General features: G+C 47.8%; 1 protein-coding gene and 1 long non-coding RNA gene across 2 annotated transcripts; one reads left to right on the top strand and one right to left on the bottom strand.

Annotated features, from left to right (window-relative positions):
- Positions 1 to 1,151: 1,151 nt before the first annotated feature.
- SARS2 (seryl-tRNA synthetase 2, mitochondrial) lies at positions 1,152 to 26,952 on the bottom strand. Its single transcript, XM_083753982.1, has 16 exons — positions 26,660 to 26,952; positions 25,629 to 25,724; positions 25,176 to 25,205; positions 23,105 to 23,245; positions 20,725 to 20,779; positions 20,497 to 20,560; positions 15,870 to 15,975; positions 15,352 to 15,399; positions 14,463 to 14,571; positions 13,208 to 13,253; positions 11,172 to 11,259; positions 8,463 to 8,575; positions 5,848 to 5,941; positions 3,240 to 3,332; positions 3,025 to 3,090; positions 1,152 to 1,761 (listed from the first exon to the last, which is right to left on the bottom strand). Exons 1-16 carry the CDS (start codon positions 26,927 to 26,929, stop codon positions 1,645 to 1,647), a joined length of 1,536 nt encoding a protein of 511 aa, XP_083610108.1. The 5' UTR covers positions 26,930 to 26,952; the 3' UTR covers positions 1,152 to 1,644.
- On the top strand, positions 9,369 to 9,918 carry LOC310851856. The gene is made up of 2 exons (XR_014567886.1): positions 9,369 to 9,494; positions 9,600 to 9,918. It is a non-coding gene; the product is annotated as an uncharacterized lncRNA (long non-coding RNA).
- Positions 26,953 to 27,393: the final 441 nt, after the last annotated feature.

The raw sequence follows: 27,393 nt of genomic DNA, 5'->3' as shown, positions 1-27,393 counted from the left end.
AGCAGAATACAGTGGCACTATTACTTCCCTTGATCTAGATGCTATACTCCTATTGATGCAGCCCAGAATTGCATTGGCTTTTTTATATGTTGATAAACCAGAGAAAGGAGCTGAGGGAGGTCTGGGGAGGGAAGGGAGGGGGTTTATAGTTTGGGGAGGGGGGAAATAAGGGGGGAATTAAGGATGATTTTTTTTGATAAAATGTTATGTTGAAATTCCTAAAATATTTTTTTAAAAAAACACCAAATTAATTGGGGGCCGTCACCATCTCCCATGGGAACGAGTTCCATAGCTGAACTGTGTGCTGTGTGAAATAATAATAATAATAATAATAATAATAATAATAATAATAATAATTTATTTATACACCACCCATCTGATTACAATAAATGAAATTCTAACTAAACATCAAGAAAAAAACCTTTCTGACAGTAAGAGCTGCTCGACAGTGGACTGGTCTCCCTTCGGAGGTGATTAACTCTCCTTCCTTGGAGGTTTTTAAGCAGAGGTTGGGTGACCATCTGTCAGGAATGCTTTAGCGGAGTTTCCTACATTGCAAGGGGTTGGACTGGATGATCCTTGAGGGTCCCTCCCCACACTACGGTTCTCTGATTCTGTCTGCCCTGAATCTTCACAGGGCGTCCACATGTTCTAAGAGTTATAAGAGGGAGAAAAACTTGTTTCTATCAATTTTTCTCCATGCCATGCATCGTTTTATAAGTGCCTATTACATCACCTCTTGCTTTTTGTCTAAACTAAAGGTAAAGGGACCCCTGACCATTAGGTCCAGTCGTGACTGACTCTGGGGTTGCGGCGCTCATCTCGCTTTACTGGCTGAGGGAGCCGGCGTACAGCTTCCGGGTCATGTGGCCAGCAGGACTAAGCCGCTTCTGGCGAACCAGAGCAGCGCACGGAAACGCCATTTACCTTCCCGCCGGAGTGGTACCTATTTATCTACTTGCACTTTGACGTGCTTTCAAACTGCTAGGTTGGCAGGAGCAGGGACCGAGCAACGGGAGCTCCCCCCGTCGCGGGGATTTGAACCGCCGACCTTCTGATCGGCAAGTCCTAGGCTCTGTGGTTTAACCCACAGCGCCACCCGCATCCCAGGGGACGCAGCATGCAAAAACCATCACTGCTAGAAGCAAACAGATGTTTTGGTTAGTGATTTTTATTGGGCGAATGTCTTCTTTGCTCCGTCGACGGTTCTGATCAACGTACCCCGCTTCCCCACCAACGAAATACAATAGAGGTTAAGACAAGAGAGGAAGCTGCGAACTGGAATCTGGCTGATGGGAAAATGGCAAGAGCTCCAGGGAAGGGCACAAGGGATTCCCATCCCAAGTTACATGTTGGGACTTCACAGCCAGCCTTTTCTGGAAGCGCTCTGGGTCCACGAAGATCACCTTGGGAAGGACGGCTCACATTCCCCTCTGTCCTGAAGAAGTGAGCTCTCTATCCACAGTGCCTAATTGGGGGCAAAGGTCACCTCGCTGGCATTTCAGCCCCCCCCAACCCAAAGTCACCCACCCGACCCACAAGGCAGCGTCACTATTCAAGCACTCAGCCTTCCTTCCTCTCCTGGGTCTCTGGACTTCTTGATTCTCTCAGATTTTCCAAGGCACCCCAGGATTTGGGGGGTGTTCAGTGTCTTTTGGGCTGGTTTGGGCCGATGTATTTCAACGGAGTGTAGCTGGGCTTGCTGATGATCTCTGTGCCCATCAGTGGCTGGAGGACCTCTGGTACCCGAACGCTGCCATCCTACAGAGGAGGGACAAAGGTAGAGGAGGGGGTTTGAGGACCCTGTGCCGGCCACCTTCTGCCCTCTGCAGAACCGCCCTGGTTATTCTGTGAACCGCCCTGAGACCTCCGGGTATAGAGCGGTCTATAAATTCAATAAATAACAAGAATACAGTGGACGCTTGGGTTGTGAATGTGATATGTGCGGGATGCACGTTCGTAACCCGCAGTGGCGCGCCTGTGCACGCATGGGTTGCGATTTGGTGCTTCTGTACATGTGCAAAGTGCAATTTAGCACTTCTGCGCATGCATGATCGCCGAAACCCAGAAGTAACCGGTTCTGGTACTTCTGGGTTTCAGCAGTCCATAACCCGAAAAAACGCAACCTGGTGCGTCTGTAACCCGAGGTATGACTGTAACAACACAGCGTCAAATGAAAGCCACACCAAACTTGTTTCTAACAGGGTACGCCAGCTCCTAGCCCCTAAAAATCCCCATCAGCCCTAGAGTGGATGGGAGCTATAGACCTCTTGGAACAATCCACAGGAGCCAACTCCCAGGGGCTGAGGTTCCTCTGGCCCATGCAATAAAATATTTGAGGGGTCCGCCTCCCCCCCCCCCACAAAGCAGATGGACATTGCCTCTGGCCGTGCACAGAGCCCAGCCTAAAGTGGAGCATGCTCTAGTTATCTCCCGCTTGGACTACTGCAACACGCTCTATGTGGGGCTGCCTTTGAAGGTGACCTGGAAACTACAATTAATCAAAAATGCGGCAGCTAGACTGGGGACTGGGAGTGGCCGCCGAGACCATATAACACCGGTCCTGAGAGATCTGCAATGGCTCCCAGGATATTTCAGAGCACAATTCAAAGTGTTGGTGCTGACCTTTAAAGCCCTAAACGGCCTCAAAGGCCCAATATACCTGAAGGAGCTTCTCCACCCCCATCGTCCAGCCCGGACACTGAGGGCCAGCTCTGAGGGTCTTCTGGCGGTTCCCTCCCTGCAAGAAGTGAATTTGCAGGGAACCAGGCAGAGGGCCTTCTTGGTAGTGGCGCCCGCCCTGTGGAACGCCCTCCCATCAGATGTCAAGGAGATAAACAACTCTCTGGCTTTTAGAAGACATCTGAAGGCAGCCCTGTTTAGGGAAGTTTTTAATGTTTGATGTTTTATCGTGTTTTTAATATTCTGTTGGGAGCCGCCCAGAGTGGCTGGGGAAACCCAGCCAGATGAGTGGGTTATAAATAACAGATGATGATGATAATGATGATTATGCCGGCAACGAACCTTGCGCTGGTTGGATTCCAGGAGGGCAATGAGCATCCGAGGAACAGCGCAGGCTGTGCCGTTGACCTGCAAAGAACAGACAGTTGTGCTGAGACGCTGGAGGCCCCCAGTGTGACATCGGGTTAAGGAGCAAAAAGAGCACAGGTTATCGACACCTGGCCTCTCCTCCCCTCCCATTCCTGTATCTCAGGCCACGGGCCCAGGGCCCAGCTTACCGTGTGCGCATAAGACAGGCGGCCTTCCTGGTTGTAGTACATGATGTTCAGCCGGCGGCTCTGGTAGTCTGTGCAGTTAGAGGCACTGGAGATCTAGCAGGGGAAACGAAGGGCAGTCACATAACTGGCCAACAAGCAACAAATCAAGACAAACAACACAAGCAACACGATGACCAGTATACTAGATAGCATGCAATTCTTATTGCATAATATACATAATTTAGTACAACAAAAACAAAATGTGTACACTTGTAAATTCTCTAATATACCAGCTCCATCTGGTATGCAGGCTGAGACCCTACCTGCCCGCGGACTGTCTCGCCAGAGTGGTGCGTGCTCTGGTTATCTCCCGCTTGGACTACTGCAATGTGCTCCATGTGAGGCTACCTTTGAAGGTGACCCGGAAACTACAACTAATCCAGAACGCGGCAGCCAGACTGGTGACTGGGAGCGGACGCCGAGACCATATAACACTGGTCCTGAAAGACCTACATTGGCTCCCAGTATGTTTCCGAGCACAATTCAAAGTGTTGGTGCTGACCTTTAAAGCCCTCAACGGTCTCAAAGGCCCAGTATACCTGAAGGAATGTCTCCACCCCCATCGTTTTACCCGGCCACTGAGGTCCAGCACCAAGCACTGGTGGTTCCCTCGCTGTGAGAAGCCAAGTTACAGGGAACCAGGCAGAGGGCCTTCTCGGTAGTGGCGCCCTCCCTGTGGAACGCCCTCCCACCAGATATCAAAGAGAACAACAACTACCAGACTTTTAGAAGACATCTGAAGGCAGCCCTGTTTAGGGAAGCTTTTAATGTTTGATGTATTACAGTATTTTAATATTTTTTTGGAAGCCGCCCAGAGTCATCATCATCATCATTATTATTATATATTTGAAATCAAATGAACACACGTCTGTCAATCATTGAAAGTCCGTAGAAGTATAAGAAGTCTATGGTTGAAACAAAGTAATAGAAGTATAATAAGTCTATGGTTGAAACAAAGTAATAGATGCTATCCTGCGGGCTAAGTGGTAAAACTTTTTAGGCGTTCAGGGGCTGAAGTAGTAAGTGAATAACAACGTAGGACAGTGATCCCGGATAATCTGACTGTTTCACTGATCATAAGGATATGTAACCACTCATATCCTTATGACCACTGCTCCTTGTGCATTTTTCTAATCTATGGGTTGTGCTGAAGAAGATTCCAACAAAACACAAATACAGTGGTACCTCGGATTAAGTACATAATTTGTGCCGGAGGTCTGTTCTTAACCTGAAACTCTTCTTAACCTGAAGCACCACTTTAGCTAATGGGGCCTCCCGCTGCTGCCGCGCCACCGGAGCACAATTTCTGTTCTCATCCTGAAGCAAAGTTCTTAACCCGAGGTACTATTTTTGGGTTAGCAGAGTCTGTAACCTGAAGCGTATGTAACGTGAAGCGTATGTAACCCAAGGTACCACTGTAATAGATGCTATCCTGTGGGCTAAGCTGTAAAAAAAATTTTTCCATGTTGCCGAAGTAGTAAGTGAATAACAACGTAGGACAGTGATCCCGGATAATCTGACTGTTTTGCTGGAATCTTCTTCAGCACAACCCATAGATTAGTAAAATGCACAAGGAGCAGAGGTCATAAGGATATGTAACCACTTCTCAGGGGTTTGTTGTTACATAAATGGCCATGGCAGAAGTTGTGTTGGGAGTCCTTGGGGCAGATTTCAGAAATGATTGTAGATATGAGAGTCAGATTTTGTCATCATCAAATGATATACAATGAATTGAAAAGGATGTTCAAAACATATTTTATAAAAAACAACAACCCAGAAGCTTTTCTTTTGGTAATTATAGAGCCAGAACTACCTAAATTGTATAGAAATTTATTTATGTATGCTACTACAGCGGCAAGAATGCTACTCGTCCAAAATTGGAAAGAAGCAAAGGAAGAATGGATACAAAAACTTATGGAATATGCAGAAATGGCGAAACTTACCGGAAGAATAAGAAATCAAGATAACAAACTTTTTTATAAAAGAATGGAAATGGTTCACTGAATATTTACAGACAAATTGTAAACAGATAAAAAACATTAGCAGGGTTATTGCAACAGCCTGCAGTTTTATAATATATTTACAGTAGGTAATTATATTTGTAAGTTAAATGAATTTGGATATGCAGAAGATATGAAAAAGTAAATTTAAGGAACCGTGGAAAAGAGTGGGAAGTTTTGAAATGTGAAATGGATTGTAAAATTAATGAAATGTATAAATTTGAAAACTATAAGTAAAAAACTAAAAAAAAGAGAGAGTCGGATTTTGGTATGGCCAAAGGGGGGATAGGACCCTCTTGGTGGACCCACCACTCTCAGAATTAAAGGGGGAGAGTTTTGCAGGAGAGGGAGGGAGGGGAAGTCTCTAGACTGTGAAGACAATACAAAGCTGGACGGATTCCAGTCCGATTTCCTACATTCCCATGTTCTTCTTATCCTTCTGCGCCGCTTCTCTGCAGAAGGAGATTGAGAAGGATCTATCGGACTCTCTCCAGTGCTTCTTCCACCTTGGGGTTGGGTTGGCCCTTGCGCTAGAGATTCAGGAGCAAGCTGACTCTTCCCCCACTCACCTCTCCATACTTGTCCCGGCCTGGCATCCAGGCCTCAATGTCGAATTTCCTGTATGCAGGTAGGCCCAGTTCCTGTGTGGGCATATCCAGGACCCTATGGGTAAAGAGAAATTGGGATCAGATACAGTGGTGCCCCGCAAGACGAACGCCTCGCAAGACAGAAAACCCGCTAGACGAAAGGGTTTTCCGTTTTGGAGGCGCTTCGCAAAACGAATTTCCCTATGGGCTGGCTTCGCAAGACGAAAATGTCTTGCGAGTTCCTGCGGGTTTTTTCCCCTTCCCCCCCTTTTCCTAAGCCACTAAGCTGCTTATCAGCTGATCCGCTGATAAGCCGCTTAACAGCTGATCGCTAAAAGCCGCTAAACCGCTAATAGCGCTAATCCGCTAAGCTGTCAATGGGCTTACTTCGCAAGACGAAAAAACCGCTATACGAAGAGCCTCATGGAACGGATTAATTTCGTCTTGCGAGGCACCACTGTACATAACGGTAACCATGAAAGTTGGGCACAACCTGATTGGCCTTCTCTATCCAGGTCTTGCTGCCTGAGGATTGCTAAGTAAATAAGTGAGATTACCTTTTTGGGCCTTATTTCGTAGAACTCATACACTGCTGGACTGAAAACAAGCAAGCAAGCCCTCAAAGCCATTTACAAAAGTTAAAACAGCAAACTCATGAAAAAGTTGCAATAGTTTAAAGCACAGAAAAGTTAAAATACAGTGGTAACTCGGGTTACATACGCTTCAGGTTACACTCCGCTAACCCAGAAATATTGCTTCAGGTTAAGAACTTTGCTTCAGGATGAGAACAGAAATCGTGCTCCGGTGGCGCAGCAGCAGCGGTAGGCCCCATTAGCTAAAGTGGTGCTTCAGGTTAAGAACAGTTTCAGGTCAATTACGGACCTCCGGAACGAATTAAGTACTTAACCTGAGGTACCACTGTACAGAAACAGATTAAAATGACCTCAACTTTCTGAGCATCTTGTAGGTACAGTGGTACCTCGGGTTAAGAACTTAATTCGTTCTGGAGGTCCGAAACTGTTCTTAACCTGAAGCACCACTTTAGCTAATGGGGCCTCCTGCTGCTGCCACACAATTTCTGTTCTCATCCTGAAGCAAAGTTCTTTTTTAAAAAAAATAATATTATTTATTACCTTTTCCAACAGTTTAAACACTACAAAAATGAAAACCATACAATACAATACAATACAAAAAACAAAACAAAAAACAAAAAAACCCCAAAACACTAACATTAAACTAACAAGACAAAACAAACACAATTTAAAACACATCAAATAGTTTCAATATCTTATCTTTTATTCCCTTATTTCCGTGACCTCCTCACACCTCCCTTTTTGTATTCCACTTCTATTAATTCTTTCAGCAATTCCTTTCCATCTTCCACTATTTTTAATCCTATAATTATCTTAACACATTCTAACCTTATTTTCCCTTTAATACTCTATTAATCCATCTGTCCTTAATTCCTTATAACATTTCTGCTAAAGCCATATAACATCATTCCAACATTTTTCTAACATTCATTCATTTTCTGAAGCAAAATTCTTAACCCGAGGTACTATTTCTGGGTTAGCGGAGTCTGTAACCTGAAGCGTATGTAACCCGAGGTACCACTGTAAACTGTACTGTTAAAAGCTTTATGCGCTATTAGTAACACCTTGAATTGGGCCTGGCAGCGAATCGGCAGCCAGCGCAGGTCTCTGAGCAAGGGCGTGATAGGCTGGCGAGATCTCGCTCCTGTCAGCAATTGTGCTGCAGCATTCTGATGTTCCCTGGACGTTGCTTGGCTTTGTTAGTACAGTGGTACCTCTGGTTGCGAATGGGATCCGTCCCGGAGCCCCGTTCACAACCTGCAAAGAACGCAAACTGGGTCTGCGCGTGGGTCACGATTCGCCGCTTCTGCGCATGACGTCATTTTGCGTGTCTGCGCATGTGAGAGTGGCGAAACCCAGAAGTAACCCTTTCCGGTACTTCCGGGTCGCCGCCGGACGCAACCAGAAAAAACGTATCATGAATCAAACATAACAAGAGGTATGACTGTACTGTATTTTAAACATGCCTAAGTATACCCTCTAGGGACGCGGGTGGCGCTGTGGGTTAAACCACAGAGCCTAGGACTTGCCGATCAGAAGGTTGGCGGTTCGAATCCCCGTGGCGGGGTGAGCTCCCGTTGCTCGGTCCCTGCTCCTGCCAACCTAGCAGTTCGAAAGCACACCAAAGTGCAAGTAGATAAATAGGTACCACTCCGGCGGGAAGGTAAACGGCATTTCCGTGCGCTGCTCTGGTTCGCCAGAAGCGGCTTAGTCATGCTGGCCACATGACCCAGAAGCTGTACGCCGGCTCCTTCGGCTAGTAAAGCGAGATGAGGGCAGCAACCCCAGTGTCGGCCACGACTGGACCTAATGGTCAGGGGGCCCTTTAACTTTAAGTATACCCTCTAAGGTGGGTTCGGGATGCAACCAGACATGTCTCTGCTGGCTGTCCAAGCAGCCCTCTTTCCCCCTCCTCAACGATCACACACCCACGTCCCCAACAGCCAATGGTGAGCAGGGGTCCCTCAGCCGCCACCCCCCCCCAGCTCTGGCGCGACTCCCTACTTGTAGTGCAGTCCCAGCTCAGAGAAGATTTCTTTCTGCACGGCCAGGAATTCGTCCAGCAACGTCTCGCTTTCGAACCCCGTCTCGTTGGCAGTGACCCCAAACATTTCCACCTGGATTGTGGAGAGAGAGTGTATGATTATAGAGATGTCCCTTTTATGAAGAGGCACGTAGTGTGACCATTGATCCCCTGCTGGTGAGGCTCGCTGACCTCCTGGAAAAGCAAAAATTTGACCTTTTCCTGTTAGGCAAAGATCAGAAGACGACCCGAATGGTCACCAGATTCTGTGTACAGATCTGTAGGCACAGACCATCTCCCAACTCAAAGTAGTTCATTAAGAAAATCCCCAAACTCTGTTCTATGAGTGACTCTGGGTCAGCTCCCTGCGGTAGTTTATTGCTGTACATTGATTTTAAATTTATTGTTGTATATTGTTTTAATTGTTTGTTTTCCTTCTGGGATTGTAGCCCCAATTGTGTTTTATAAGCTGGTCTCTGACCGTAATAAATTATCTATCTATCTATCTATCTATCTATCTATCTATCTACAGTGGTGCCTCGCAAGACGAAAAGAATCCGTTCCGCGAGTCTCTTCGTCTAGCGGTTTTTTCGTCTTGCGAAGCAAGCCCATTAGTGGCTTAGCAGATTAGCGCTATTAGCGGCTTAGCGGATAAGCGGCTTAGCAAAAGGGGGGGGGAGGGAAAAAAAGTCAGAAAAATTCGCAAGACATTTTCGTCTTGCGAAGCAAGCCCATAGGGCAATTCGTCTTGCGAAGCGCCTCCAAAACGGAAAACCCTTTCATCTAGCGAGTTTTTCGTTTTGCAAGGCGTTCATCTTGCGGGGCACCACTCTATCTATCTATCTATCTATCTATCTATCTATCTATCTATCTATTAGAGATCTGTCCCCCCTCCCCAATTAATCCCCACGGCAATCCTGAGAGGTAGGTTAGGCTGAGAGTGACTGATTGGCCCAAGGTCTCACCCACTGAGCTCTGGGGCAAGTGGGGACTTGAACTCGGGTCTCTCCCAGGTCCTAGTTCAGCACTCTAACCACTACACAACACCACCTCTCCACTTTCTGTGCTGAAGCGGCAAGGGGAGTCCTACTCCAACATAACCCAAACCCTGCAGGAAGCATTCCAAGGCCCCATGTAAACTTTGCGTGCCTCTTACAATGCACCTCTTATGAACGCCAGCTCTGAAGCCCAACATCCCAGCAGAAAAGCTAACATCACCTGGGCCCTCTGGCTTTCTGCTTTTTCAAGGAGAACGGGCTATCTTTGCAGCGCTGAGGACTAGAAACTTGCATTGTTTAAAGCGAAAAGAAAGAGAGCCTTGGGATGAGTCCGATTAACAGATCCCATGCATTTGCTGTGCTTGCGTCGAACTGAACAACACGCTTGATGTGCCATTAGCATCTGTTAAGGTATCAAATTTCTCATTGAGCTCCATCCTGCTCCACCCCACCCCAAAAAATCTCAGGATGCACCAATAATAATAATAATAATACTACAGTGGTGCCCCGCAAGACGAATGCCTCGCAAGACGGAAAACCCGCTAGACGAAAGGGTTCTCCGTTTTGGAGGTGCTTCGCAAAATTAATTTCCTATGGGCTTGCTTCGCAAGACGAAAATGTCTTGCGAGTTCCTGCGGTTCCCCCCCCCCTTTTCCCCTTTTTCCCAAGCCGCTAAGCCGCTTATCAGCTGATCCGCTAAGCCGCTTATCAGCTGATCTGCTAAACCGCTTAACAGCTGATCCGCTAAGCCGCTTAACAGCTGATCCGCTAAGCCGCTAATCAGCTGATCCGCTAAGCCGCTTAACAGCTGATCCGCTAAGCCCGCTAAGCCGCTAAGAGCGCTAATCCGCTAATGTGCTTGCTTCGCAAGACGGAAAAAAAACCGGAAGACAAAGAGACTCGCGGAACGGATTCTTTTCGTCTTGCGAGGCACCACTGTAATATTATTTATACCCCGCCCATCTGCCTGGGTTTCCCCAGCCACTCTGGGCAGCTCCCAACCGAATATTAAAAACACAATACAGCTTTAAACATTAAAAACATCACTGTACAGAGCTGCCTTCACATATCTTTTAAAAGTCAGATAGGTTGTCTTACAACAGTAACCCAGCTATTGTCCATGGTGGGTGGTTCTGATTGGGACTGGCAAGGCAGAAGACCGGGAGCCCAATGTTAGGTGGAGCCAGAGAGACAATGGCAGGTGGAACCCCGGTCTAAGAGGATGGTCTGAAGGCACCTGGGACCCCCAGCTTGCTGAGGCCCGGGTCAGTGCCATAATAATAATAATAACAATTTATACCCCGCCTATCTGGCTAAGTCTCCCCAGCCACTCTGGGTGGCTTCCAATCGAGTGTTAAAAACAATACAGCATTAAATATTAAAAACTTCCCTAAACAAGGCTTCCTTCAGATGTCTTTTAAAAATAGGATAGCTGCTTATTTCCTTGACATCTGAAGGGAGGGCGTTCCACAGGGCGGGCGCCACCACCGAGAAGGCCCTCTGCCCGGTTCCCTGTAACCTCACTTCTTGCAGGGAGGGAACTGCCAAAAAGGCCCTCGGAGCTGGACCTCAGGCCAAACGATGGGGGTGGAGATGCTCCTTCAGGTATACAGGACCGAGGCCTGTGCTGCGGACCTTGTCCCTTCTCCCCACCTCCAACGGCGCCACACCTCGAGCGCATGTCATCCTCACCTTGGTGAACTGGTGCACTCGATACAGTCCCCACGACTCATGGCGAGTTTCTGTTTCCGCCCTGTAGCACGTGCTGACACACACTGTCCTGGCCGAGGCAGAAGAAGAGACAGAAGGTGAGATCAGTGGTCAAGAGGAATTGGGCAGAGGAGGGCAGAGGGGTCTGTGGGTGGGTGCACATCGCAATTCCACGGGAGGGCAGTGTTACGGAAATTACCGGGGGTGGGGGCACATCTTTAAAGTTAAATATTACAAATATTACGCCTGAATGTATCCTTTCAACTAGACAGCTCAGGGAAGTTACCTAGCTTAAAAAATAATATAAAATCATCTCCTTTTCCAGTTTCCTCCATTCCAAAGCTATTTTCTCCTTGAAAATGGACTCCAGGAAGTTCCCAGAGGTGACAATTGCTGGGCTCATTGTTAGCCAAAGGAAGTCAAATCTCATCACCTGACTCGCCTCAGGCTCCAGACATGCCAAGGAACTTCTATTGTACTTTTGGGTGGTGGGTACTTAAGACATATTTGTCCATGCTCATCTTATACCTGTGTCTTGCCCTGCCATGTCTGCTTATGCTAATCTTGTACCAAGGACTTGTCTGGACATGTTTTGCGATATGTCAATGATGTAGCAATGATGCTGTACGAACTGTATTCTGGGATATGGTGGGAAAATTTTTAAAGTCTTTGTCACCCCATCCTCGGGGGTCAAAATTCCTCTTTGAACCTGTTGCGCAATAAACTTTGGTCTACAGCTATTTGCTCCGGTTAGCTGGACTCCTTCCTTTATTCTGTGTGCTTAATTAGTTTTGGTAGTTTAACTTTGTCCCCACGTGGGGTTTGTTGAAATACTCAGAAGAAATCTGATTCGTTCTTACGAACACTCTGTAAAAAGTACTTTTGTGAATAAAACGACCTGGGCCAGAGGGTGAAGACAGATTATTATATGCACCCTTCCCAGATTCTTGCTGGTTCAAGCCTCTGTGTGTATTCTTATTAATCAGACTTCAATACTTCCTTTACTTTGGGGACGCCTCAGATTGTAGCTTTCAAGGCTGTGAAGATGTGCAGCCTTAAGACTTCTAAAGCATGCAGCCAGGGAGCAGCTGATGTTCCCAGCAGCCCTTTCCTGCCGCAGAAAACCCTATGATGTAAAGGAGAACAGGCCAATGGCCCATTTAGACTTGTGTCCTGTTCTCACAGGGGCCGACCAGTTGACAGTGGGGAAAATGAGGGCTTTCTAATGGCGTAAACAAAAGCTGGGGCTCTCTCTGGAATTGAGGGGGTGGGGTGTATCCAGGCTCACAGTAGACCCACAGACTCCAAGAATTACTAACGTTAGACTCTAGAATTCCACAGCCCGTATTTCATCATGCGTAACGTTCTGCCAACCTAGCAGTTCAAAACCACGTCAAAGTGCAAGTAGATAAATAGGTACCGCTCCAGCGGGAAGGTAAATGGCATTTCAGTGCGCTGCTCTGATTCACCAGAAGCGACTTAGTCATGCTGGCCACATGACCCGGAAGCTGTACGCTGGCTCCCTCAGCCAATAAAGCGAGATGAGCGCAACAACCCCAGAGTCGGCCACGACTGGACCTAATGGTCAGGGGTCCCTTTACCTTTACCTAACATTCTGAACAGGACACGGGTAGCACTGTGGGTTAAACCACAGAACCTAGGACTTGCCGATCAGAAGGTTGGCGGTTCAAATCCCCGTGACGGGGTGAGCTCCTGTTGCTCGGTCCCTGCTCCTGCCAACCTAGCAGTTCGAAAGCACGGCAAGGTGCAAGTAGATAAATAGGTACCACTCTGGTGGGAAGGTAAATGGCGTTTCCGTGCGCTGCTCAGGTTCACCAGAAGCGGCTTAGTCATGCTGGCCACATGACCCGGAAGCTGTACGCTGGCTCCCTCAGTGCCGCAACCCCAGAGTCATCCGCGACTGGACCTAATGGTCAGGGTCCCTTTACCTTTAACGTTCTGAACATGTGCGCAGCGGCACCTGAATGCATCCACAAGGTTGGCAGAAAGTTTCTCACCTGACGGGGGTGTCTTTCAGATTCACCGCATGATCCATGAAGTACCCTAGTAGGAAGAGAAGGCGGTGGGAATGGATTTGAGTGAAGAAATTGGGGCATGATCCCTTAATTCCTTTGCCCTGGTTGCTCTCGCCAACCCCGTCTTGCTAATGTACATTTTTCAACCAGGGATGAAGAAGGAACTATCAATAACGTTTCAAAAGAGTTTTGTTTCTACGTTTTATGTGCAGCCTGCCTCTCTCTCTCTTTTGGAGATAAGAGCAGAGTTTTGTTAATGCAAGTGTCTCCCCACTCGGGCTGGGCGATACCTGGTTTTCAACATCACAATATATCACCAACTAAACATTGTGATAGACTGAGATATCATGATGTCTGAAAGAAGGATGGAGCTTTGCAGAGGCACTGGCTGGCTTCACGGTTTTTCTCACATTGTGATTTTTGCATAGTGCAAACGCACACACACCATGATTCGCAACATGATTTTGCCAGGTCAAAAACTATGAAGCCAATATCACAATATGGACTTCAAACCGTTCTTGGACGATGTATCAATATATCGCCCAGCCCTACTCCCCACTTTTACATGTGGCCGCGTATACACACGGCGTCAGTAAATAATTACCGTATTTTTCGCCCCATAGGACGCACCTAGTTTTTAGGGGGGAAATAAAGGGAAAAAAAATATTTCCCCCCCAGGTGCGGGGCTGGGGCAGGGGAAGCCCAGCTTCCCCCGACCCCAGCCCCCAGAACAGGCTGGTATCCGCTAGCTGTGGGAGAGCCGCGTGGCTCTCCCACGGCTATAGCGGAGCACTGCGCGAAGCCCGAAGCTTGGGGCGTGCTGAGCTCCATCTAAACTTATTTACACTGTTGAATTTATCTTAATGCTGCCAGTGTTTTCAGCTGCACTCAATTATTTCCCATATCTTCAGTAAACGTTTTCCAATCTTCTTTAACCTTCTGTTCTTCTTGTTCTCTTATTCTGCAGGCTGTGCATATCTTGTCAACCTAAGTTGCCATTCTTCTTTGGTTGTGACCTCACTCGTTTTTCATTTTTGGGCCAACAAAACATGGGCCACAGTAGTAGCACACCTAAATAACCTTTTTTGACACCTGGGAATTTCAGTCTGAATTGTCCCCAACAGGAAGGACTCTGGGGTTTTGGGGGAAAGTACTTTTAAACAATTTTTTCCCAATTAATTATGGATCATTTCCCAATACTCTTTTACCTTTTACAAGTTCCACCCTTTTGCCGTACCTGCAATGCCAACCTCGGACGTGCCTGCCAGGCTCAGGTCTTCAAAGCGAGAAGGGTCTATGTTGTACAGCAGAGAGGAGCTGGCTTCTGGGGGCATGCCACAACCTTCCTGGGAAGCAGGAGGAGAGAGGGTGGGTGAGTCTACAGAGCTCCCATCAGGTCCAGCCAGCATGCCCAGTGGTCAGAGATGATAGCAGCTGCAATCCAGCAACAACAGGAAGGTGCCAGGTTGAAAGCTGAAGCCCGCTTGCAGCGGGCATCACTTAAAAACACAGCTCAGCAAAGGTGATGCTCAGAGTTTGGTCAGAAAACTAGCTCTAAAATGCTCTGTTCTCAAGAGTGGATACCGAGGGGATATTTTGATGTTTCTAATTAGTTGCAGGTCCCTTCTGGACTCTTGGACCGAGACCAGGGCCCTGTGGAACGCCCTCCCATCAGATGTCAAGGAGATAAACAACTACCTGACTTTTAGAAGACATCTGAAGGCAGCCCTGTTTAGGGAAGCTTCTAATGTTTGATGCATTACTGTATTTTAACATTTTCTTGAAAGCCGCCCAGAGTGGCTGGGGAAGCCCAGCCAGATGGGCGGGGTATAAATAATAAATAAATAAATTATTATTATTATTATTATTATTATTATTATTATTATTATTATTATTATTATTCTGAACTAGATGGACCAAAGACCTGCCTCCATATGAAGCAGGCTCTAAAGTTATCAGACGTCCCTGTTTCTCGGGGAAAGTCCCCGGATTTACAAATCAGTCCCCTGACAAAATCCTATCATTCCTACTGAAGTTGAAAAGTGTCCCCGGATTCTTTGGGGGGAAAAATCAGGTAACCTTGCGATGAATACTTTTTTTGTGGGGGGGGGGGTGAGGCTACTTACAAAGACGGCTCCTTTCAGCAGATCTGGAACAGTCATGGGGATAAAGCCCTGTAGGGGGAAAGGAAGAAGATGAAGAGCTGTAGGAACCATCTTTGGGTGCCTGGCTCCCAGGGACCCCCTAAGAAGGTAAAGGTAAAGGGACCCCTGACCATTAGGTCCAGTCGTGGCCGACTCTGGGGTTGTGGCGCTCATCTCGCTTTGCTGGCCGAGGGAGCCGGCATACAGCTTCCAGGTCATGTGGCCAGCATGACTAAGCCGCTTCTGGCGAACCAGAGCAGCGCACGGAAACGCCGTTTACCTTCCTGCCGGAGTGGTACCTATTTATCTACTTGCACTTTGACGTGCTTTCGAACTGCTAGGTTGGCAGGAGCTGGGACCGAGCAACAGGAGCTCACCCCGTTGCGGGGATTCGAACCGCCGACCTTCTGATCAGCAAGCCCTAGGCTCTGTGGTTTAGACCACAGCGCCACCCACATCCGCTCCACAGGGTACCCCCCCAAAAAAAGACCGTTCGGTACCTTTTTCAACAGCTTGTTGAAAGTGAACTGCACCAAGGCTTGCTGCAACATTGCTCCAGCCCCACGGAGGTAGAATGACCGGTAGCCCGAGATGTGGGACAGGCGCCTGCGGAACAGAGGGGAGGAAAGAAGAAGGCATTGAGGAGCTTCCCAGGGATGTGGGGCTTGATCTGCTCATGTGGGTCACCCTGCTTGGGGGAAGAAAAAGAAGAAGAGTTTGGGTTTGATATCTCGCTTTATCACTACCCGAAGGAGTCTCAAAGCGGCCAACATTCTCCTTTCCATTCCTCCCCCACAACAAACGCTCTGTGAGGTGAGTGGGGCTGAGAGACTTCAGAGAAGTGTGACTGGCCCAAGGTCACCCAGCAGCTGCATGTGGAGGAGCGGGGAATCGAACCCGGTTCCTCAGATTATGAGTCTATCGCTCTTAACCACTAGACCACACTGGCTCCTGGGAGGGAAGGCTGGGCTAGCTGGCCTTTTAAGCCCTGTCAATTGCCAAGAGCTTCAGGAGTCACTAGCTACTCCCAGACTGTCACTATTATTATTTTTTTCCAATTATTTTTATTAGTTTTCCAAATTTATAACAAACAAATCCACAAACATAAAAACGTCAAAAAACAAACGAACATTTATCCTAACTGTAATAATTCCCTTTTTGTTAACATAGTTGGGTGACTTCCTCAATTCCCCCTGCCTGAGTTTCCACATACCGTATTTTTCGCTCTATAAGACGCACCAGACTACAAGACGCACCTAGTTTTTGGAGTAGGAAAACAAGAAAAAAAATATTCTGAATCTCAGAAGCCAGAACAGCAAGAGGGATCGCTGCGCAGTGAAAGCAGCAATCCCTCTTGCTGTTCTGGCTTCTGGGATAGCTGCGCAGCCTTGCATTCGCTCCATAAGACGCACACACATTTCCCCTTACTTTTTAGGAGGGGAAAAGTGAGTCTTATAGAGCAAAAAATACGGTAAATCATTGTAGCAGTTTTCCAAAACTATTTTCACATAAAATTTACTTGGTCGATTAACATCTTTCTTTCTTTTCATTTTAACTTTTACCATAGTATTCTACGACATCACATATTTAAATCCTAGGCCAATCTGATACTCGCAAGTAATTCTATTTTAAGTTATCAGACTGTCACTATTTTGCAGGGAGCCATTCCATCACCAGAAACTTAGGTTTGCGCAAACTGGACATGTCCACCACATGTCCAGAGATCAACGAATTTTGGGAGATGATTCATGAAGAGATTAAAAAATTGATAAAAGTATCATGTATCGAAAAGGCAGAAGCATATTTATTAGGAATCTGGAGTAAGGATATCCCCAAAGACAAAATCAACATATTTCTGTATGCAACAACAACATTGGTAGAATATTGGTAGCCAGTCATTGGAAAGGAAATTATATCCCAACAAAAGGGGAATGGTTACGTAAACTATGTGAGTACCTGGAGTTAGCAAAACTGAAGGATTTAATAAGGCATAAATCAAAAATTAGAATTCAGAAACAATGGGAATGCTTAAATAAATATTTATACAAGTAGGGCTCAAATATGAAAGTTTGGTTGTGCCTAGACTAACTTTGTGAAGAATATAGAGAACATAAAGATTTGACTGATTATGAAAGAACCTAAGGAAGGGAAATGATTGAAGAACAGATGCGAAGGCGAGCAAGATAACTAATGCGGTGAATGCGGTGAATGCAGTGAATGCGGTGAAAGCCTTTTATAATATTTTAACTAAGATTCATCTATTGTAATGTTTGAAGCATGAATTTGGGTTAGGGTTATATTATTGGTTATGAAAAGTATTTTCTTTTTTAGTTTGCATTTTGGAAAACATGTATATAGGTGTGTTTACAGTGTTATGCAGGGATGTGGGTGGTGCTGTGGGTTAAACCACAGAGCCTAGGATTTGCCGATCAGAAGGTCGGCGGTTCGAATCCCCGCGACGGGGTGAGCTCCCATTGCTCGGTCCCTGCTCCTGCCAACCTAGCAGTTCGAAAGCACGTCAAAGTGCAAGTAGATAAATACGTACCACTCCGGCAGGAAGGTAAATGGTGTTTCCGTGCGCTGCTCTGGTTCGCCAGAAGTGGCTTAGTCATGCTGACCATATGACCCGGAAGCTGTACGCCGGCTCCCTCGGCCAATAAAGCGAGATGAGCGCCGCAACCCCAGAGTCGGCCACGACTGGACCTAATGGTCAGGGGTCCCTTTACCTTACAGTGTTATGTATTGCTTTTTGTTTCTTTTTCTTTTCTTGCAAAATTCATTAAAAATTAAATTTTTTAAAAAAAGAAACTTAGGTTTGTGCAAACTGGATTAAAGAGCCCTGTTGCAACAAATGTCTCTTTGGAGCTCTTCCCTGGAGGTACTGGAGATTGAACTCTCTGCTTGCAAGGCAGATGCTTGACCCTTGAGCCTTTCCCTGCCATGTTCCCAATATCGAGCTGCACCAAGGAAAACAACACTCTCCAGGAAACATGTCCCCACGGCCACGTTAAGAGTGCCAATTCCATGACGAATGCATTTAGTCAATGGCAGGCTTCCTTTCGTGACAGGAGAGGCTCTTAGCTTTGGCCCGAGGCTCAGAGGGAGCTTTGTGAAACAGATCACGGGGGTGGGTGGTGGGTGGGAAGCAGCCTGCTACTGGAAAAGGCCCTGGGGCCAAACAGCTCATCTCAAAGGCCACCCATCAAATATTCATCCCTGTGCAGGAAGGAGAAGGGCTTCCAATCAGCTAATGGGTGCCTGCAAATTCTGGAAATATCCACTCAGAGACCAAAGGCACCCTTTGTCCTGGCGGAATCATATTTAGCACCCTGTCCCTCCATCAGGGCATTAGGCAATTTGTCTAAGTCTTGCTTGCTCACTCGCTCCTCTGCTTGCCTTCGCACAAACGCAATTCCTCCAACGCTCTTTCAGGGAGCTGGTGGCTGAAACAATGGGGCAATTTATTCCAGGCCTCCGAGCCTGTTTACGTGGGGTCGTATCCAGCTAAATTAAAATACCATATTTTTCGCCCTATAGGGCTCACTGGCCCATAGGGCGCACCTAGTTTTCAGGGGGGGGGGGAAATCAAGGGAAAAAATATGATTCCCCCCCCCCCAGCTCTGGGAGCAGCAGACAGGCTGCACGCAGCCTGTGCGCTGCTCTAAGACCTTCTCCCTGCTTTTGCAGGAGGTGGGGGAATTCCCCCACCTCCCGCAAAAGCCTACAGGAGGGACTGTCAGCACTGTCAGAATAGACAAGTAGCTGGCCTAGAACCCCTGTGCCTATGGGACCGCCTCTCCTGGTATGCCCCGCGGAGGACCTTAAGGTCCACAAATGACAACATTTTGGAGGTCCCAAGCCTCAAGGAGGTTAGATTGGTCTCAACCAGGGCCAGGGCCTTTTCAGCACTGGCCCCGACGTGGTGGAACGCTCTGTCCCAAGAGACTAGGGCCCTGCGGGACTTGACATCTTTCCTCAGGGCCTGCAAGATGGAGCTGTTCTGCCTGGCCTTTGGTTTGGACTCAGTCTGACCCTTACGTTTCCCTCCCCTTATGGTCTCGATTTATCAGCTACTTTAAAATGAAGCTGCATTTTAAACTGCATTTTAACCTGTGTTTTAAATTGGTCCCCCCCTCTTTCCCCCTTATTATGTTTTTACTGTGACTAAGGGAAGAAGGGGGAAACTTAATTTTTCCAGACTCTATTGAAACTACCATATTTTTCACTCTATAGGACGCACTTTTTCACCTCCAAAAATTGAGGGGAAATGTGTGTGCGTCCTATGGAGCGAATGCAGGCTCCTTGGCTTCAGCGATAGCAACGCTAAGCCTCCGAAGCGCAGAGGGAGCACTCCGACCCCTCTCTCTCTCCAGGCTTCAGGGATAGCCGTGCATAGCCCCTCCGGCAGGGAGAGGCTGTACAGTGGTGCCCCGCAAGACGAACGCCTCGCAAGACGGAAAACCCGCTAGACGAAAGGGTTTTCCGTTTTGGAGACGCTTCGCAAAACAAATTTCCCTATGGGCTTGCTTCGCAAGACGAAATGTCTTGCGAGTTCCTGCGGCTTCCCCCCCTTTCCCCCCCCCTTTTCCTAAGCCGCTAAGCCGCTTATCAGCTGATCCACTGATAAGCCGCTTATCAACTGATCCGCTAAAAGCCGCTAATAACGCTAATCCGCTAAGCTGTCAATGGGCTTGCTTCGCAAGATGAAAAAACCGCAAGACGAAGAGACTCGCAGAACGGATTAATTTCGTCTTGCGAGGCACCACTGAACGTGGTTATGGCTTCTTTAGCCCCGCGCAGCCTCTCCCGGCTGGAGAGGTTGCGCACAGCTAAAGAGAAAGCCAAGACAGCGCTGTCTTGGCTTGTGGCATAGCCGCGTGCAACCCCTCAGGATGGGAGGGGTTGTGCACAGCCTGTACGCTGCTCTTTGGTCCGGTCCGGTGCGCCCTATGGATTGAAAAATATGGTAAACGGCACTCTCTCATTCTCTACCAGCAAGTGGAGCTGTTGCTTCATTTCTCTGTGCTTGAAAGGGATTCGGGACTGTCTCCTTTTCCCCCAAATGGTCCCTTTTAAGCAGAAAGCCTTGCATGGGAAGGGACGAGACCGCCAATTTCTCATACACACCTTTGCCTTATGATATCCAGGTCTTCCCCAATTTCCAGGTGCCCTTTCGCCTTGAAGTCAAATGCTGTTTAAAAAAAGAAAAGAAAAACACAGGGGGGATATGAAGATTAAACCAGGAATAAGGAAGAATTTAACAGATCCAGGTATTTTTTAAAAAGGCAACGCAAGCGCTGCCTGGAAAGAACCAAGTAACCCCCCCTAGTGGTGATGAAAGGAATTCTTTCTCACCTGGCTTTTCACCAACAACCTCCAACACCCGTGCCTGGCTCTCATCTCCAATTGGCTGGGGAAAGGAAGAGGTCAGAGGTTAAAGGCATGGAAGCGTCAGAGGCATTTCTGCTCCCTATTATTTACTTATTATCCATTTTCTAGCCGACCTTTTCCTCCTAGGAGCTCAAGGTGGTGCCCAGAGCTCCTTTCCTCCCTGTTTTATTCTCACACAACAACCCTGTGAGGTAGGTTAGGCTCCTAAGGTTTTTTCCCTCCCCAGAGAGCTTCATGGCCTAGGTAAGGATTTGAACCCCGGTCTCCCAGGTCCTGTGGGACGCGGGTGCTGCTGTGGGTTAAACCACCAAGCCTAGGACTTGCCAATCAGAAGGTCGGCAGTTCGAATCCCCGCGACGGGGTGATCTCCCGTTGCTCGGTCCCTGCTCCTGCCAACCTAGCAGTTCGAAAGCACGTCAAAGTGCAAGTAGATAAATAGGTACCGCTCCGGCAAGAAGTGGCACTGCTCTGGTTCGCCAGAAGCAGCTTAGTCATGCTGGCCACATGACCCGGAAGCTGTACGCCGGCTCCCTCGGCCAATAAAGCGAGATGAAGAAGAAGAAGAAGAAGAGTTTGGATTTGATATCCTGCTTTATCACTACCCGAAGGAGTCTCAAAGCGGCTAACATTCTCCTTTCCCTTCCTCCCCCACAACAAACACTCTGTGAGGTGAGCGCCACAACCCCAGAGTCGGCCATGACTGGACCTATTGGTCAGAGGTCCCTTTCCCTTTCCTTTTCCCCTCCCAGGTCCTAGTCTGACTGTAACCGTTACACCACACTAGCTCTGAGGAGCTAACCACCAGGGTCTTTTACATGGAACGGTTACTGGTTTCAGACAAAGGAGCTTGAAGGGGCCACCAGTTGGTTAGAGCCTGGTGCTGATAATGCCAAGGTTGCTGGTTTGATCCCCGTAAGGGACAGCTGCGTATTCCTGCATGGAAGAGGGGGGGGTTGGGCTAGATGACCCCCAGGGTCCCTTCCAACTCTATAATTCTATGCTTCTATGAAGCTTCCATGGGCAGGGGTACGTCAAAAGGCTTGGTGCCCATGCCCCCACATCCCTCTCTTCCTGCACACATATTGCCACGACCACAGGACTATATACAACCTCGGTCCAGTATACCTGAAGGAGCGTCTCCACCTCCATCGTTCTGCCTGGACACTGAGGTCCAGCTCCGAGGGCCTTCTGGTGGTTCTCTCACTGCGAGAAGCAAAGCTACAGGGAACCAGGCAGAGGGCCTTCTCGGTGGTGGCTCCCGCCCTGTGGAATGCCCTCCCACCAGATGTCAAAGAGAACAACAACTACCAGACTTTTAGAAGACATCTGAAGGCAGCCCTGTTCAGGGAAGCTTTTAATGTTTGACGCATTACTGTATTTTAATATTTTGTTGGAAGCCACCCAGAGTGGCTGGGGAAGCCCAGCCAGATGGGCGGGGTATAAATAATAAATTATTATTATTATTATTATTATTATTATTATTATTATTATTATTATTACTACTACTACTATTATTCAGTTTACCGTTGCTGGGTGCCACACCACCCGCTCTTCATTTATTTTTATTTTATTGAATTGAATTCATATACAACTCTATACCCATGGGTCTCAGGGCGGTTCACAGAATAAAATCCAGATATCAAACCACAAAATGCGTAATAAAAATAAAAACAACAACCCAATGGCCGCCTCCCCCCAAAAACCACATTTTAAAAAGGCATAGGATGCAAATCAGATCAACCACAGGCCTGCATAGAAAGGAATGTTTTTGCCTGGCGCCTAAATGTGTATAACGAACTTCCCTGGAGAGAGCATTCCACAGATGGGGAGCCACTGCAGAGAAGGCCCCGTTCTCATGCTGCCACCCTCTGGAGCTCTCGGCTATGGGGCACACGAAGGAGGAGACACATGCTCTTCGCCCAGGGAATATTCTCCTGCAGCTCCTTGTTGGAGTACTGGGTGGGCATAGCCTGAAGCCTCACACATTTAGCCAGCTGGAGGTCTCAAGTTCCTTCCCAGCACCTCCTCTCGACTGGGCACTGGCCAGTCACTCAGCCACAACTATCAGGTGAAAGGTGACTAGGGAAACTCACGAAGGTGCGAACTGTTCTGTGTGCACCCCCACCCACAAGCAAGGGAAGGAATGGAGTAAAATGTTACTGCATTATCCAAGCATCCCCCTTCTTTTTATCTGCAGAACCACCCTTGGCTGCATATATCCTTGACCCGGGAAGTCTACTCAGCTGGAGAGCACTGCAGGGCCTTCTTGGCAGTGGCCCCCAGTCATGCTCAATTTGAGTCCCTGAGTGTTCTAGGTGGCTCCTCTCGCATCAGACTCTTTTACCACTTCTGGATGGGTCCTGTTGGGCAGCCTGAGGGCGCTCAGGTAGTATTTCTCATCCAGCTCCAGCTCCTGCTGGCGCAAAGCATTGAGACGAAGGCGGAGCTCCCTCCCCTGCTTCCGCAACGCATTGTAGGCAGGGTGCTGAAAGGGAAGGAGAGGAGGAGAAGGATGCTGTCAGACCCAAGCAGCGAGGGAACAAGAAGCAGGGTATTTATTGCTATTTGCATCCCAGTTCCGGTCTTTCAAATGCAATGAGAAAAGGAAGGAAATACATGTTAACAGGGAACTCTCTCAAGAGAATTTGGCGTGATTCTTCAAGAGGCTTTGATTTTAGTTGTCAGGGAACTGCCATCGGAGAGTCAGGTGGTGGAAGGGCTCAAGGAGGCTAGGAGACCCTCGGATGCTGAGGAAGGAACCAGCAGGGGGAGAGAGAGAGTTCCCGCAGAAACTCAGTCGGAGGAATGGCTCCAAGATACTTCCAGTGAGAACAGCGGGGAGGTCTCAGGACCTCCGCTGGGGACGCCTACTCCGCGCAGGAAACTGTCACGCAGAGAATCCAGAAGGAGGGTTTCCGTTAAGGAACTCTTATGTTGGCGTAAATTCCGGAAGCGCCCACTGACGGATTCTGCCAGCGATTGAGGTAGCCATGCACCCATGGCTCCGCAGACTGGGAGAATTTAGAAACTGATTGCATGAGTTGAGAACTCAACCATTTACGCACAAGCAGCCCCTTAACCCATCACATTAGTGATTCTAAAAAGCTTCCAGGCCAACCGGACAGGAAAAGCCCTTTGCCTCATTTCCACGTGGGCAAAAGAGGTTCCAAATGCAGTTCCAAACACAAGTGATAATAATAAAAATAAATTTTATTTATACCCCGCCCTCCCCAGCCAAGACCGGGCTCAGGGTGGCTAACACCAGGTATAAAAACAATTGATTAAAATACAACATTAAAATGCAGCCCCATTTCAGTAGAAACTCAAATCAAAAACTTTTTGGGGATGAAAATGTCAAATCTTCACCAAGGCCAACTATCCAGACTGGTCCTACGTGGGCCAGAAAAAAGCCAGGGAAGTCCCCAAATAGGAGTTCCATCACAGAAGGCGAAAGGAAAAAGGAAAGAGGGGAAGGGGATCAAGTTGATTCCAAGCCAAACGCCAGGCGGAACAACTCTGTCTTACAGGCCCTGTGGAAAGAAATCAGATCCCGCAGGGCCCTGGTCTCATGAGACAGAGCGTTCCATCAAACCGGAGCCAGTGTTGAAAAGGCCCTGGCTCTGGTTGAGGCTAATCTGACTTCCTTAGGACCCGGGACCTCTAGGGTGTTGCTATTTATTGACCTTAAGGTCCTCCGCAGGGCATACCGGGAGAGGTGGTCCCGTAGGTACGAGGGTCCTAGGCCGTGAAGTGGTCCCAAACAGAGACTTCAAGCCTACAAAAGAGTTCTCAGATTTGGCTAACGTGTCGCAACAGTTCTGCTCTAATTTAGAGTTCAGAAGTTGTGCCCGTCTATTTAAGAAAGGTGCACACAGTTGCTGCTCAAGTTTGAGAAGTGAGAAAAGGGCGCTACAAAATGGGAGGGAAACAGAGTTTGAAGCCAACACTGGAAGCAAGATTGGGGCTTGCTTAAATTCCATCAAAGCTGTCTGTGCAGGAGATTTGCCATGCCTTGGGGGTTTATATTATTTACTGGAAAATGGAATTGCTCAACTGGCATTCAGGGCATACTGTCTCTGGCAGTGGAACTGAAACACAGCTGCCATGGGTAGGAAACAATAAATGGGTTGGAAGATTGGTTAGCGTTTACACCAGTGCAGCCATTGTTGCACCGTTTCTCTTGCACCGTTGTTAGCTCCCCCAAAAAAAGGAAAGTAAAATTCCCCAATACTAGAAAGAATGTGGCACAGACCTGACAAGATTATATGAGCCAAAAGTTTGGGAGAGAGTTGTCAAATCTGTAGGCAAAGAAGTGATTCTTCTCCCTTTGCCATACCAAAAGCACTTGCTCTCTGTTTTAAAGCTACAGATGGTAAATTGTTATGGTAGCAGGAAAGGATAAAGAACTTTCTTACCGACTGCAAAGTACTTCTGTCTTGGCTTTTCTGGAAAGGGAAGATGAAAGAGCGAGTTAGAATTATTCTCAAGATAGGTAAAGGTAAAGGTCCAGTCGTGACTGACTCTGGGGTTTCGGCACTCATCACGCTTTATTGGCCGAGGGAGCCGGCGTACAGCTTCTGTGTCATGTGGCCAGCATGACTAAGCCGCTTCTGGCGAACCAGAGCAGCGCACAGAAACGCCGTTTACCTTCCCGCCGGAGCGGTACCTATTTATCTACTTGCACTTTGACGTGCATTCGAACTGCTAGGTTGGAAGGAGCAGGGACCGAGCAATGGGAGCTCACCCCGTCGCGGGGATTTGGACCACCGACCTTCTGATCGGCAAATCCTAGGCTCTGTGGTTCAGACCACAGCGCCACCCGCATCCCTTTTAGTTGCTCCATAATAGTTGCTATAATGTGGACTCACCACAATATCCCCCACTTCTTCAGCCACCTTCTCTTTCTCAGCTTCAAGTACTGCAATTTCTTCTTGCACCTCGACTAATCTCTGCCAAGTGGCAACCTAGAAGGCATCAGCAAAAAAGAAGAAAAATATGATGCAGCCTAACAGCAGTTTAATAAGATTATTCAAAAAGAGATCGTATGCACAGAAGAAGGTAGTACTGGAAGTGGAGAGTGAAAAACAATGGAAGGAAAATGTATGGAGCTTCAGTTACGTTAAGCTGCTAATGCAAGAACCTGGAAACAGTTCCCTTGACACCCAGATGCTTGAGAGCCATAGAACCGTTACCTTTTACCCTGGCATGGCTTCACAGCCCTTATTTAGACACTCATGACCAGGCTGTTACTAATCTTGACAGCCAGGTGGAACTTGAAACTTAATAATAATAATATCTTTAATATGGTCAATGACCAGAAAGCAATTTATAAAAGAAATACGACATTATAAGCAGTATTATGCTACAAAAAACAGTGGAAATATGGCCAATTCACAGAGTTGGTGCTTATATTTATGACCAGGTTTTGTCTGTTAAGGTCTTAAGAATTAAATTCAAATGTTGCTACTGTTTGTTATCGTTCCTTTGGTGTTTACAATTTGAACTCCGTTGCTGACATCATTGCTCGTCTTATTCTTGTTGCCATGTAACAGTACTTTGCCACTGGAACCTGAAACTTGAATGAATCATTTTTAAAGCCAGGGCAAAGCGGCTTGCATACACAATGTTAGCCACCTAAGAGGGCGGCAATAATAATAATAATAATAATAATAATAATAATAATAATAATAATAATATTTTTTTATTTATACCCCGCCTTCTCCTGCCAGAGCCCGGCTCAGGGCAGCTAACATCAATAAAATTTCAGTAATAAATGCTAGCTGGTGAAGACTGGGTTAAACTCCTGGCGCTTAAAGCACCTTCTGGGGCTACGTCCTCAGGAGAGCGGGAGCAACAGCTCTTGCGCGCCCAGCCGAGCCCACCCACGGCCCGCGCTTACAATCTCGCGCAGGTCCCGCGGCCCGAGGGGCCCCTTGCGCGTCTCCAGCTCCCGCTCGGCCTCGCCCAGCTGCGCGCTCAGCGCCTCCAAGTTCAGCCGAGGGCGCGCCGTCCAGCCGCCCCGCGCGTGCTCGTACAGCCGGCTTCTCCCAGCAGCAGCTGCCGCCGCCGGGCGGCCGCTCCGCGTCCTCGAGAACAGCAGCGGAAGCCCCCGGCGCATAAACCGCGGGCGCAACCCCAGGCCCCGGCACAGCCTCATGGGCGCCGCCATGATGGTCGGTCATGTGACACGGGATCGCCGGCCAATGACAGAGCGCCTCCGTCGCCGGCGGACCAATCAGAGGCGCAGCTAGGCCCGCCCAAGCTCGATTTGGTTGCCATGGGGAAGGTTAGGTTTCCCCTTTAAGGCAGGATTATAGAATGATAGAATATTAAAAGTTAGAAGGGACCCTGGGGTCATCTAGTCCAACCCCCTGCAATTCAGGAATCTCAGCTAAAGCCTGTGTTTATTTTTATGTCATGTTCAAATAAAATTCGGAGACCAAAGTTTCAAACAAAAACAGTACATGGTGGATACTTGTTACATAGAAATTTTCGGAAGCAACTTGCAAAATTTGAGCACAAATAAAAACACATCATATATATTTTAAAAGAAACATTTACGCAGAAACATACCCAATACTTTAAAAAAAAAAAAACAACTCCGGATAACAAGCAAAAAGCCTCAGTATCACA

This window comes from Podarcis gaigeae (genome assembly GCF_964106915.1).
Source record: "Podarcis gaigeae genome assembly, chromosome: 8".
Taxonomy (NCBI): Eukaryota; Metazoa; Chordata; class Lepidosauria; order Squamata; family Lacertidae; genus Podarcis; species Podarcis gaigeae.
This window is presented reverse-complemented; position numbering and strand designations above follow the sequence as displayed.

What these genes read in the sequence shown, in the direction of transcription:
- SARS2 (XM_083753982.1), bottom strand. Translation starts at nt 26,929, where the DNA reads ATGGCGGCGCCCATGAGGCTGTGCCGGGGCCTGGGGTTGCGCCCGCGG. An exon ending in GAGCTGGGACTGCACTACAA is followed by an intron (nt 5,942 to 8,462) that starts GTAGGGAGTCGC and finishes CTTTACCCATAG; the next exon opens with GGTCCTGGATATGCCCACAC. An exon ending in GCCTGTCTTATGCGCACACG is followed by an intron (nt 3,091 to 3,239) that starts GTAAGCTGGGCC and finishes TGTTCTTTGCAG; the next exon opens with GTCAACGGCACAGCCTGCGC.